Source organism: Falco punctatus (genome assembly GCF_963210335.1).
Source record: "Falco punctatus genome assembly, chromosome: 15".
Lineage (NCBI taxonomy): Eukaryota > Metazoa > Chordata > Aves > Falconiformes > Falconidae > Falco > Falco punctatus.
Genome location: NC_137595.1, coordinates 15,656,975 through 15,669,635, shown reverse-complemented (window position 1 = coordinate 15,669,635; position 12,661 = coordinate 15,656,975). Strand labels below are relative to the sequence as shown.

Genomic DNA, 12,661 nt, shown 5'->3' with positions numbered 1-12,661 from the left:
TGATTTAAAAGGTTGGTTTTTAAAAGCAGATAAAGGAATGAGGCATGTATTTCACTGTACATCTTCCCATTTTTTTAATTACTAAAGAAATCTTTCAATAGATACTTTATTTAAATATTTATATCTAATATACAGATACATTTAGATGCTTATATTCTTAAATTAAAATATCATTTACACTGGTATTTCCTCACTGCATGTGAAACCCTATTTAACTTCCATTGGCTGAGTGTAGTCCAAAATAAATGAATCAATCTGTCGTCTAAAGTAAGTATGCTATAATTAATGTGTTAGTAAATGTAGCTACTAATGTTACACATATTTTTTTTCTCACATAACTTAAGTCCTCCTGGCAATATTATTAGTCTTACATAAAATACTAATTGTTAAGCTGATGCTAGTTTTATCTAAATAACAGCATGTTTATATTTTGCTTAACAAGCCTACTAATTATGCTGTATGTATATCAAAGTGAAAACTTTTCTTTGCTATGTTCCTTCAGTTTTTGAAGATACCTTATTTCAGTATTCTGAAATTGTTTATTAATTATGTATCATATACTTATTTTTCCATTTACTGATATGCAGGTCATAGGTACCATATGAAATGGAAAAGTGATGCTCTAAGCTTCATAGTGTTGTTACCATGGTCCCAGGTAGAGGTTTTGGGGTTTTAAATACCAGCAAGGGAGACTGCCTTTAGAGTCTATTTATGGAAACATGAAAATTCCTGCCCCCCCCCCCCCCCCCCCCCCCCCCTCGCCCTTTTATAACTGTATATTAGAGGTGCTGATGCTTCTGTCTCTTAGCAGCTCTGGCTCATATCAGCCTGCATCAAAGTAACACTTTTTGAGTATTCATTGAATAGATGTAAGGAAGAGGTGATAGAGATATCCAAAACAAAACATATTATTAAAATTAATTTTTTAAATGTTGAAATATTTTGGGGGTGGAGGATAAGGTTCACTTAACTAGAATTTCATTTACTGCAGATGCTATTTTTTGCAAGAGCTACAAAGGAGTAAAAGATTGCAGTTGGTGCTGTAAGATAACATAAAACGTAACTGTAAAGCAGAAATGTATTGACTCAGATTTACTAACAAAACTTTGCAAGAAAGAAACTTTATAGTAACAGTGTAGGCTGATAACCAAATTAACTTCTCATTTTTTACATTAAAAAAATCCTGTTGTGTACTGTAATTATACAGTAGATTAAAAAAAAAACATTCTGCTAATTGAACTCAAAATAGGTTCATCTCAGTTGCTTTTTGTGGGAAATACGTGGTTAAAGTTCACCATAGGCATTTGTGTATTTTTGATTGGTTTAAAGAAGAAGGTAGTCTTCGCTGCCAAGAGACCCTCTGGAGCCAGAGGAGGTCAAACATTTGCTTTATGTTTCTTCTAAAGTGTGGTCAGATTGTTAAAGATTTCGGCATCTCACTGTTTAATAATGTATATATTTTATTATATATAACCAGTGGTGGCTGTTGCTACTGTGCTGTCCTAACTACCCATCTCTTTATGCTAAGTTAATAATGAGCATAGAAGTAAGACACACAAATTACACCAGCAGTGATAACATTGAGATAGAAAAGTAAAGTCATGACTGAAGTTTTAGAAAGACAAAGGTGGGTTTTTTTAATCCCACTACTTACATTCTGAAACTTTTTTGTACTTTATTTGCTAATGTATAGTATTATACTATATATATACTCTTTGTGCTTGTAGAGAATGCTGTAATTCTCCAAATAAAATCGGGGGGGGGGGGGGGGGGGGGGGCGGGAATGGGAATGTTTCTTCATGTAGCAGCTTTCATGTGCCTCTTTACCTTATATGATGAATTCCAGTTCTGTGAGGAAAAAATACTGCAGACTGCTTTATGCAGCCCAGAGCACACTTTCAATTTAAGTTCTTGTGTCAGTTTTCTTTAAATTCACTGTCCGCTGTTGTCTAATTCAATGCAGCAGAATTCTTATTTCCCTTGTTGAATGTTCCTGCAAATGTTGTGTCAAGTTTGTCTGTGTACGTTCTGGTTTCTTCGTTTATGTACATCCTGATACTCCGTCATAGCAGTTATGACACTAAAAAGAGGTAAAGTAAAACAGCGTATGTTCACAGAGACATGTTGGGGTGGACAATATACCCAGTTCAGAAGGCTACTAGATGAGAGGAGTTGTTTCACAGGAGATGGAGGAGATACAAGGCTGTACTGGGAGTATTTTGAAATTAACTTTCTGATAAGATCAAAGGAGGGGGAGGGGATTGGCTTCAGAATTGGAAGTTTTGGTTATGTATGTTTTTGCCACTAACAATCTTAAGTGGCACGTAATAGGAAAGAAGAGTGGAGCTATCACTGTACAGCAAGAAATTTTAAATGTAGCATGGTACTCAGTGTAAGCATATAGTTATTGTGCAAGGGATGGAAAAACTTACCTTCACTTGTACCCATATTAAACTTGTTTTCATGGTTTCTGGCTGTTCATTAAACAAGTTACGTGCTCTCCAAAAACAAGTCACGATGATGCTCTTCATGTGGTGAATTGAGTCTTTTTACTACAAGTCTAGCCTCTAAGGTTAACAGTTTACATTCCAACTCTGTTTTAATTCATTGTGTTGTATGTTTTGAATGTTCTGCCATGTCTTTCTAGTTGAAATGTTCCAATGAAATTTCTGACCTAGAAGAGAAGTGATACAATTCTACGAGCGTGTAAGAAACTAAATATTTTCTATGTTTGTAATAGATGGAGAAAGAATGAGTGACACGTTGGAAACTGAAGAGACTAGAAGAGTTTGTGATTCATGGGAGAGTGACCTGTGGGCTCAAGTGAAAGACAAGTTAATGAAATATTTGCATCACAGCACAATTTTCCCAGAAAGCATCCCACGTAAATTTGATTATGTGCACAAAGACTTACTTATGCAACAGTACAACCTTCATGAAGCAGTGCACCAGCCAAAAGAAACAGGAACAGGTGAAAATATCAATGAATTTAAAAGTGCTAGTGGCTTCGGGTATTATGAAGTAACAGTTCTGGGTAAGTATTTGGTACTCAGCTTCTAAAAACAGTTAAATGAGCACTAAGATATTTGCGACATTAAATTGAGAATGACATGAAGGTTTGTCAGAAACTGAATGTTTTATCTCTAATCAGTTGATTCTTGACGTTGAAAAAAAATGAGTGAGTGACATTTCAGGGTTTTGTTAGTTGTGTTTTAGGATAATTTTTTACTGGAAAGCTGTAAATATTAAAAATACCTTTAAACAAAATGACTGAGTATCTTGGTTCTAGTATCACTTTTCATATAATTGCAAATTTGTGTATAGGTTCATATGTATCGTTTGAAGAATGTGTGTAGTCCTTAAGCTACCGATTCTTACAATCGGGTCCTGTTCAGTATTCAACCAGTCTGACATAATGAGGTAAATTATTCAATTGCCCTTGATTGTCAGCTGACTTTCTTGCTGGAGAGGTATTCATCAGAAAAAAGTTTGTGTTCTTAAAGGGAAAAGGACAACTATAAATGCTTCTTTTGATCTTTATTCTCATTCAGCTGTTTTTTGAGTAGTGTTGCTCCTAAATAGTTTTACTATGGAAGAAAGGCAAAGGGCTGTATTTTAGCTATACTCAACTGCGCTCTGCTGCTTCTGTCAGCACAAAGCATCAGCTGATTGATCTTTATTTGTTAAAATACAAATATGCATGTTGGTGTGCATCTGTTAGCATTACTGTGGGATATCAATATGTTTGATTTTGTTTTCCCATTAAAAGGAGAAGGAAATTGCGTGGCCTAACAATGCTCGCCTTAAGTTCCCATAATTTAAGTTTCCATTATTGGCTAAGGGAGATTTGCAGGAAGGTGTTTGAATATTTATAGTCATTAGAATCCTGGACTTAGAATATACAAGATGATAGTAGCACGAGTTCTGCACCTCGTACTGCATAGATACAATGGTTGTAAAATTAATTTCTCTGCCCTTGCAGCAGCGATAAAGTTAAAAAGTAGTGTGAAATGGCTTCCAATGTTGGTTTAATATTTTTTGAGCTGACAGCATTGTTGACCTTAAATCACAGTATGTTACAACATAATATCAATTTGAATGTACTTTTGTATAAATATATATACATATATGTTTTTAGACCTGTTATTAACTAATGGACAAAGAACAAGTAAATAAAAATTGGCGTTCAGCCTGCAATAGTTTGGCTTTAAAAAAAAAAAGAAGAAATGGTGCATGAAGTTGCTGACGGGCTGACAATGAAGTTTTCTGTTAACTTAAACATACTTTTTTTTTTTTTTTTAACAGGTATAAACCACGATGTAGCTGTAGATGTTGCATTTCTTCCACTGCTTTGTACTGAAGATCCCCACTTATTTCAACTGGAAGACTTTCAAAATGATACATTATTGTCATGTATGAGCGGCATCTCTGCATGTCAGCAGAAGTCCACTAGCAGCGGAAGACTTCATGACATGTTTCCACTTTCAAGTGAGACTGCCTTTCACTGACATTACTCATTATAGTTTCTTGTGTTATCTTTCAATGCAAGAGTTTATACTCTATAGAAGTCGCTGTTGTTAACCTTTTCAGTGGAAGATAGTTGAATTCTGTGACCATCTTTGGTGAACAGATGAAATATTGAATTTTCACGGCAGTTTTTACTGAAGCTGTTCTCATACTCTGAAGATAGGAGTTTGTGGTTTAGATATTAAAATACTAAGTGACCTAGCTGGTATTTGTAGTTATTTGTTGATGCAAAATTATGCTGACATTGAAGTTGGTTTGTGTGGCTGAGTGTGTGAATGTTTGGCTTGATCTGCTTTGTAATGGAGTGCCATTCCTGCCAGTCGGTCCGCTCACTGGTATCGGTCACTTTGAACAGCTGCTGTAATGCAACCTACAGTGCCCATAAACTGAAGTATTTCCCTGCTATTGAATTATTTTCCTTCAGATTACACTTCTAATTACTAGCACCTCACAACTAGTATGGTGAACATTATTAACATGCATCATACTTTAAAGTGCTATATAAGCATTGTGTTTTCCTGCATGTTTATATAGAAAGACCTGACTTTATCTAAATACGTCTTTACTTCTCCTTGAATAACGCTGTCAAATCAGGGAATCACTAATGGTTAAGTAATGCATATTTCAGCTTTTCCATATCTAATTTCTGATGCTGTCATTTCTGGTGATTGAATTTACTAATAAAAGTCTACCAAAAAAAAAAAATCGCAGTAGGCCAGCATTTAATAGAATGAGGTTCTTAACTGAAAGAAGGTTGATCATATACACATTACTGCATTGAAAACAGTGTCAATTCAGTTTATTTTTTCCTGTATGTACACTAAAACACCTTCTCTTAAATTCTAGATGAAACTGTAAAAGCAGCAATGGATCTAGACAGCAAGCATGTTATCTGCATCTTGGACATCTGTCACTTGGGTGATGATAAAGTGGAAGTCTTTCTGAGCAAAATCTACGAGACAGTGGAACCTGATGTGATGGATCCAGTGTAATGTAATAACTTATTTTTCAAATTTATATACTTCAGAAGGAGGGAAATAAAACTGCTGTAACTTGACTACACCCTCTACACATTGCACTTTTCTAGAACTAGCAGACACAAACATAAAATTATGATTCTTAGCCACTGTATTGGTCATCCGTATAACTGAGAAGGATGATTGTTACCTTCGTGTTTTGGTAGTCTTGAAGGATATTACACAAGTCTTGGTCACTTATGTTCAAGAACAATGAATAGGCAATACAGTGAATTTACTTTCTCATAGGATACCAAGGAGTGTGATTGTCATCTCTCTTTCTCCATCTGTGTACATACAAACACAGGAAATATATTTATCAGGGTGAGAACTGAGAGAAGAGGCAGGCTTTCCCAATATTAAAGGCAGTGTTTGCAAAAAGATTAATTGTCTGTGCTATAAATTTAGGCTGGAAACTTAAATAATTTTGAGAATTAGATCTGTTATGTTCTGTAGTGATCTCTTAGTGGGGGGTACTAGGGGCAGCCTAACTGCTTCTCAGGCTTGAAGCTGTGCTGTGTCTGTAAAAGGAGTTAAATTCCATGGTGCCTTAATACTGGTGACTGGACTCAGTGATCCAAGAAGCTACCTTCAGTTCTTTTTACCTGAGCAAGGCCGACTGCTGTGGTTCTGTATATTTGCTTTTGAATATACAGTGTTGGGTAGCAAGTGTAGCACCCCAAGGCTTTAAGCATATCTTATTTATTAATCTTTTAAAACATATCTATTTTTTAAAAAGAAGCTTTTTTAGTGGAACTTGATTCTAGCTTTGCAAGAGAAGTATGTCTTTAAGGAGTGCTTAGCATGGCAGGAAACAGTTTGTCACATCGTTAGTGTTTTTTCCTGTTAATCACCGAAATCCTCTTTAGCAATAGCTGTTTCTGAGCACATGAAGGAGCTCAGCAGCTGTGAGGAGCTGCTACTTCCACAAGAGCAAGAGACTGTAAAGTTCTGTCAACTTGTTGCCTGTATACTAAATCGTGGCTGGCCCCTGCTGTGTTCAGAACCAAACCCCACTTTTTCCTCCCGTGCCAAAAGCCTCAAAACATGTGTACAGATGGATCCTTAGGAAATTATTCTCAAACAGGAGCTAAAACACACTGCTATTTGACAACTTGTCCATGTGAAATGCTGGCCTCAATTCAGTCCTTTGAGAAGAAATGATTGCATTATGGAAGCTTGCCAATTAAATTGTACTTTATTGACCAAAGCACACAGTTAATTTATAGGAACAGATTCATTCTTTTGTGCAAAACTTCTAGGCACATTTTAGCTGCCCGTTGGTAATCGAGGAGTATCTATTTCAACTAGTAGCTCACTCATCTGCCTGGGGGACAGTGGACTACATTAACTTCAGTTAATGGTAATTGAAGGAGAAATGTAATTGTCATTATTATAGTACAAGTTCATAGGTAACCAGATAAAAAGTAAAAGCCTTGATATTCTAAAGAAAAATATATATAAAGTTTTTCAGTCTCTAGTGGTTTACAGTTTAAAAATGTATTAATGAGAAAAATTTAACTTAAATTGCACAGGAACTAAGTATCAAATGTGACTGTATTGTGTGTTTATATTTTGTACGAGTCATATAGTATTAATTCTAGAGCAATGTTTGTCAACCCATGCCTGTCAGAGTACGTTGACACAGAAGGCAAAATGAAAACGTACCGACCCAAGAAGAGTACAGCGTTGCTTGCATTATGTTACTTGTGTAATTCTGTTGCTTATGGGTATGTGAAGATTAGAGGCCATTGCTCTAGGGTGAGAGGGAATAGCACCAGCACTTCGTGTACCAAACTGAGCCCTGCTGACTGTGTCAGCCAGTATTTTTTATTTAGATATACTTCAGGTCGAAGTCTAATTTTAATGAAACCAATATTTCTAGAAGTAATTTTTAAAGTTGTTATCTTTGTTCAAAAGGACTGTTGTGGCTAAAACTGGCACAGAGCACAGAGCCACTGTATTCAGTTGTTCTAGCCACTCCATCCATCCCATGCAACAGAAGCAGCAAAGGCTGTTTGTTGCATTGCACTGCTTACTACACTTTAAACATGTAGCATTAATAATTTTATTCTATGTGTTAGGGCTTCCTAACTCTAAAAGAAATTTCAGAAAGGTGTGGAATGTGTATAATACATGCTTTACAGAAGTGTTGTTTGAAATTTTTCATGGTAGAAGCTGGGAAAGAGATACTCTTGCAGAATGAAGTCCTGATGTTAGAAGTACAGGCTGTAACATAGATGTGCGCAGCTAGAAAATATTTAATGCCTGCAGTAGACTTGGAATTTCAATACTCAGGGTCATTCTGTAGAGGCACTTACCCCATCCCCATAAGTTACAGTGAACTTAATATGCCAACTTAAGTTCTGAAGTGTTGCAGTGTTAATATATGGTTCCTCCACTCTGCCCGTCTCCCTCATCCCTGCCAAACCAGCACTGTAGCGAAAGAACCTACTTGCTGTTTTATTTAACTTGGTGTTTATTGACATAGGTCTAAGACCAAAGTATTTTTAATCCTGAATCTGTAAAAACATCTTAATTTTGCCATATTAAGCCAAGATACAGCATCTTTACTCCTGCAAAATGTCGTAGGAATCATCTTTCTTGCTGCTGTTTATTGCCACTGCTGAGGGAAAAATACTATCCGAGCATATTTCCTAGCTGTAGAATTCATATCCAGCCAAAGAACTGTACTCTAAAATCTTACATTTGCATGTTTCTTAGTCTCCAGCATTAATTTCAAATAAAATCGGAGGAAAGTAAACTGTATGTAACTAATGGTACTTTTGAGTGTATAAAACCTGCTAAGTCATAGATCTTAGAGGTAAGATCAGGTTTTAATTGGTGTGATGTAGAACTAGTGTAACACTGAAAACTGGAGAATATAAATAAATAAATTAATATGTGTACATATCTTGCATTATTTCTTCTCATTTTCTTTTCACTTCTGAAAGCTGTTTCCTTTTTCCATGAATCTTCTCCCCAGTCATGTTTAATGTTTACTCTTCTAAAGAATCTTTACAGAAGAACTAGGTCAAGCTTCCATCAAAATATATGCCACCGATTGCAGCTTCTTCTGGCTTTCGACACTGTGTGCAGCATGACTTTTGCAAGAAAACGGGATAAAAATCTTGAGAGCTTCGTAATTTTCCCTTTATTTTCATTATGAACTACAGAGTTCTGACATTAGTAAGATTTTCCTTTTCCTGTTCTAATGAAAGAAAACAAGAGTTGATACTAGTAATTGCTATGGGATACAACACTGACTGAATTCAGAGAAAGACTCTGTAGAGCCTACATCCAGAAATGGAGATCTGTGTGATAATAATTCAAACATCTCAATGTAAATCTTGAAAGTGAGCTCAAGGGTGAAAATGGGCTGAAAGAGGTAGTTTGCTTCTGTGATCAGTTTAGGTGAGTCTACATCTCTTGCATTGGTTATAAGTCAATATTAAAACATTTCATTATAAACACCAGAACAAGCTGGACCTGACAGAGTAGATGACCGAAAGAATCCAAAAGGAGAAATGTGGGAAATTACTTGGTTATCTTAGTCCGTAAGATGGGTAAATTTTTTTTTTAGTATTTCCCTCCTGCCACTTTTGACTTTTTAAACAAGGCTATTTGCTTCACAGATGGCGTTGTGAAGGAAGAACTCTGAGCTTACAACACCGAATGAAAGATGACCTGGTCCTCTGAAGTGACATTGAAGTTGAAACAGGAGCAGGGTGCTAGTCAGAGCTAGAATTTGTGCAGTAATGGGAGAGATGGAGAGGGAGAATGGTGCTGTGCGAGAAAGGACAGAAAGTTACGGATGCAGGTTAGTTGCAGGTTGTCCAGGCTGCGTTGCTAGGCATGTCAATTGTGTTGCGTTCCAGGTTCCAGCCCCGTCTCCAGGTATGCTCACTGCTCACTGACACTTCGAGGGCTTACCAGCGTGGTGTCAGGTGTTGCTGTTGGAACTGAAATTTCAGACTCCTTGGTAGGCTTTTAGCTGACAGCGATCAGCACCAGCTGAAAATATCTGTAGGCATCTACATTTTGTGCTAATAAGAGCAAGCATATGACTTCATTTTTTTTCTGCCTCATGGTGGCTCTTAGTATTCCATTCAAGACTGCAGAGGCATTTTCTGTGCATGCCTCTATAAGTTTACTGTATTTCAACAACACTAGCAACAGATCTGTTTCAGAGCACTGCGTATGTGGCCTGTATGGATTACATTCTCCTCGAACTAGTGTTCGGGGGCTTGTGGGCATTCCTAAATCTGCTAATCTTCAAGCCTGTGATGAAGATACCCAGTTCACCATCACAGAAGCACCATGGATAGCACTGATTGAAAAAGGCAACTGCAAAGCTGCTGAAAAAATCAACATTGCAGCCAGGAGGGGTGCGGCGGCTGCTGTGATCTATGGTGCACTGGACAAAGGAGCCACCCTGATGCCGCATCTTGGTGAGTATCACACCATGAGGTGCTGAAACCTTGTTATTCCTCTGAATTTTAGTCTAGGACAGCACGGCCAGGCTATGAGGGAGCAGTTGTGTTTGTGGATGATCGTTGCTTTAGTCAAGAAATTCGATGAGGGGAAAAAAACGTCACCTGTAATTTGAGTCTTGACTTTGGTGCTTAGTAAGAAGTACTATGCTGTTACATTCTGAGTTTGGAACAGTGTAGCCAAACTGGTGAGCCTCTGAGATTAGTAGCAATTTTACTTGTGCAGCACGTGATTTATTTTAGATGGTGATGCAGAGGAACCCATAGTGTCTGCTTTGAAGGCACTTGTTCAATTTTCAGGGTTAGAGGACACAAAAGAACCCACAAGTGTCTGCCGCATAGGTATATGCTTTGCAGATTGCAAGCTGGATCTTGCCTTTTTTTCTTTTTTTTTTCTTTTTCCTATTGTTCCAATCCTTTCTGAATAGCAGCTGATCTCAGCCTCTTCTGGGATTCCCCAATTTCTTGATGAAAAGTTGGACAAAATCATTGTAATTGCCGGTTCAGGCCCTAATAGCTATGGATCTGTTGTTAGGGAAGAACTGAGAAACTAACTGTGATACTGTATTGCTTGGCTTTTATTGGTGTGTTCTCCTAGGTCAACCTGTCTAATAAGCGTTTTAGTACAAAGCAGTCATATATATAGCTATTCCCTTGAAATATACTTTGGTGGAACCGCTCTAGGAATCCTTTGGCTTAGGTCTTGCTTGTCTGATTTTGTGAGCAAACCGAGCAATTTTTAATCTGGAGATGAGCCAGCATTTTATGGCTCACATCCCGTGCTGGTCGGGGTTGACACTTCAGGAAGTTTCTGGCTGTGGAGCCCATGCCCGGGCAGTTCAGAGGAGCCAGCAGACACCAGCTGTTGAGCTGGCTGGCTCAGAGTCTCCATTATGCACCTGTAGGGGCATCACAGATGCTTTACAAATCTAACCATTGAGTGAGGCTCAGTTAAAAAAAAAAAAAATCCTGAACATGGTATTGCGCAATAAAAGCGTTGTATGGCACTGAAAGTGCAGTGGCTTGTTCTATGCAGCCAGGTTTGACTCAACTGATGTCATAGTAGAGCTAGAGTTTGCAAATGCAGCTTAAATGTTTTACTGGAAATGTGCAGCCTACAAACCAAAGCCTTCGTTCTACCTCTGGAGCAATTTAGACTTATTGAGCAGCATGTCAAGATTCAGATTAACTTGCTTTTTTAATTTGGTTTTGGAGCGTGCCAGCTCATTCGAACCCTGGATGGATGAAGAAAGAATCATAGTGGCTTTATATGGCTGCAAAATCGGTGCCAGCTGCATTTCTAGGGAGCAGGGGGGGCTGTTACCCCGGCACTCACTGGGTGGGATGGAACATTATTTAGACATGCTGGGTGACGGTGGTGTCACAAACGCGATGGTTAGACTAGACTTCAGAAATAAGGTACTTACTTAGGATGAGCTCTGAAAGCAGACCCTAATTTTTTCAGATTATTTTCTTTTCTAAAACTAAAAAGATTTTTTTAAACCTTGAAAACAACAGATATATCACCTGAGAGTGTATTTCATAAGACACGAAGTCCCACCTTTCTGAATGTAATTTAGTTTTCTCAAAGACAAATTGTGAATTTTATAAGACTATTCCCTACAGTCTTTCTATAGGACTAAGGTGGATATGACTATTTATTTGGTGGCAAAGAGGGTTTATAAATCAGTGCAGTACTCACATGTGTTAAACACAGCGAGGGCAGAATACTTCGGTGAGATGAGCTCTTCATCTGATCAGTATAGAAGCATTTTCTCTCTCTTTCCCTCAGTGCAGAGCGTGGAGCCATAAGTTCTCTAGGTAAAACAGAAGAAGCCTGGGAGAGGGGTGGTCGTTGCAGCACAGCGTTTAAAGCAAAAGGGTGCTTGGAGGTGAGCTATGTTTTTTTAGAGTTCACAGGGCTGGGGAAGGAAATCCCAGATTTGGCTGGAAGCTGTGACAGTGGCATCACCCAGAAGTCTAAGGAGACTTGGCAATTAATCCTCTCTGCCATTTCGGGAGGGGACCCTGGGAGATGAAGTGTCCTTGTTGGCACAGCAGCGGGAGAAAAATCTGCCCTGCTGCTGCCAGCCGTCTGCGAGCTCCCGATTAAACAAGGAGCAGCCTCTGGGGTTATCAATTCCAACACCTTCTGTCCCCTGCGGCTGTGCAGGGCTGTAGGAATCCCATCACCTTGGTTACTTGTGAGGCCCTGGGGCTTTGGCCACAGTTTCCTGCTATCCTCCTCCCTTCTGGCTGACTTCAACATAAAATCAGTAGAGCTTTCTAGCCAACCTTATTTTTTGTTATAACAGTACAATATTACGTATTACAATATACATTGCGTTCACATCCACGCAGCCTTACGGCAGTGGAACAGTTTGTTCTGAGCAAAGTCCAGGTACTTTGCTCAGAAACGGTAACTTAAAGTTGCTGGGAAGGAACAAAGAGAAAAATCTTCCCTCCTGGTGACTTCCTCATCCTCCACCCCGTTTCCCTTTACCTGTCATCAGTTTTACCTGTTACTGGGTACTTACATAAGATAAAACTGATACATTAATAGCTTTTACTATGGAAAATTTTAGAGGGCAAGATGTTGGTAACTTTCCTATTCCTCTCTGATGA

General features: G+C 38.1%; 2 protein-coding genes across 2 annotated transcripts in view; both read left to right on the top strand.

Moving 5' to 3' along the window:
- Positions 1-8,452, top strand: part of RADX (RPA1 related single stranded DNA binding protein, X-linked) — a 28,681-nt gene extending 20,229 nt beyond the window's left edge. The window contains exons 13-15 of the mRNA XM_080365687.1: positions 2,741-3,034; positions 4,306-4,488; positions 5,374-8,452. Of these exons, the coding sequence (XP_080221813.1) occupies positions 2,741-3,034; positions 4,306-4,488; positions 5,374-5,519 (623 nt within the window). The 3' untranslated portion in view covers positions 5,520-8,452. The remainder of the gene's footprint in view (positions 1-2,740; positions 3,035-4,305; positions 4,489-5,373) is intronic.
- Positions 8,453-8,587: 135 nt separating this feature from the next.
- The window catches only part of RNF128 (ring finger protein 128), a 42,052-nt gene continuing 37,978 nt past the window's right edge, over positions 8,588-12,661 (top strand). The window contains exon 1 of the mRNA XM_080365785.1: positions 8,588-9,994. Within this exon, the coding sequence (XP_080221911.1) occupies positions 9,607-9,994 (388 nt within the window). The 5' untranslated portion in view covers positions 8,588-9,606. The remainder of the gene's footprint in view (positions 9,995-12,661) is intronic.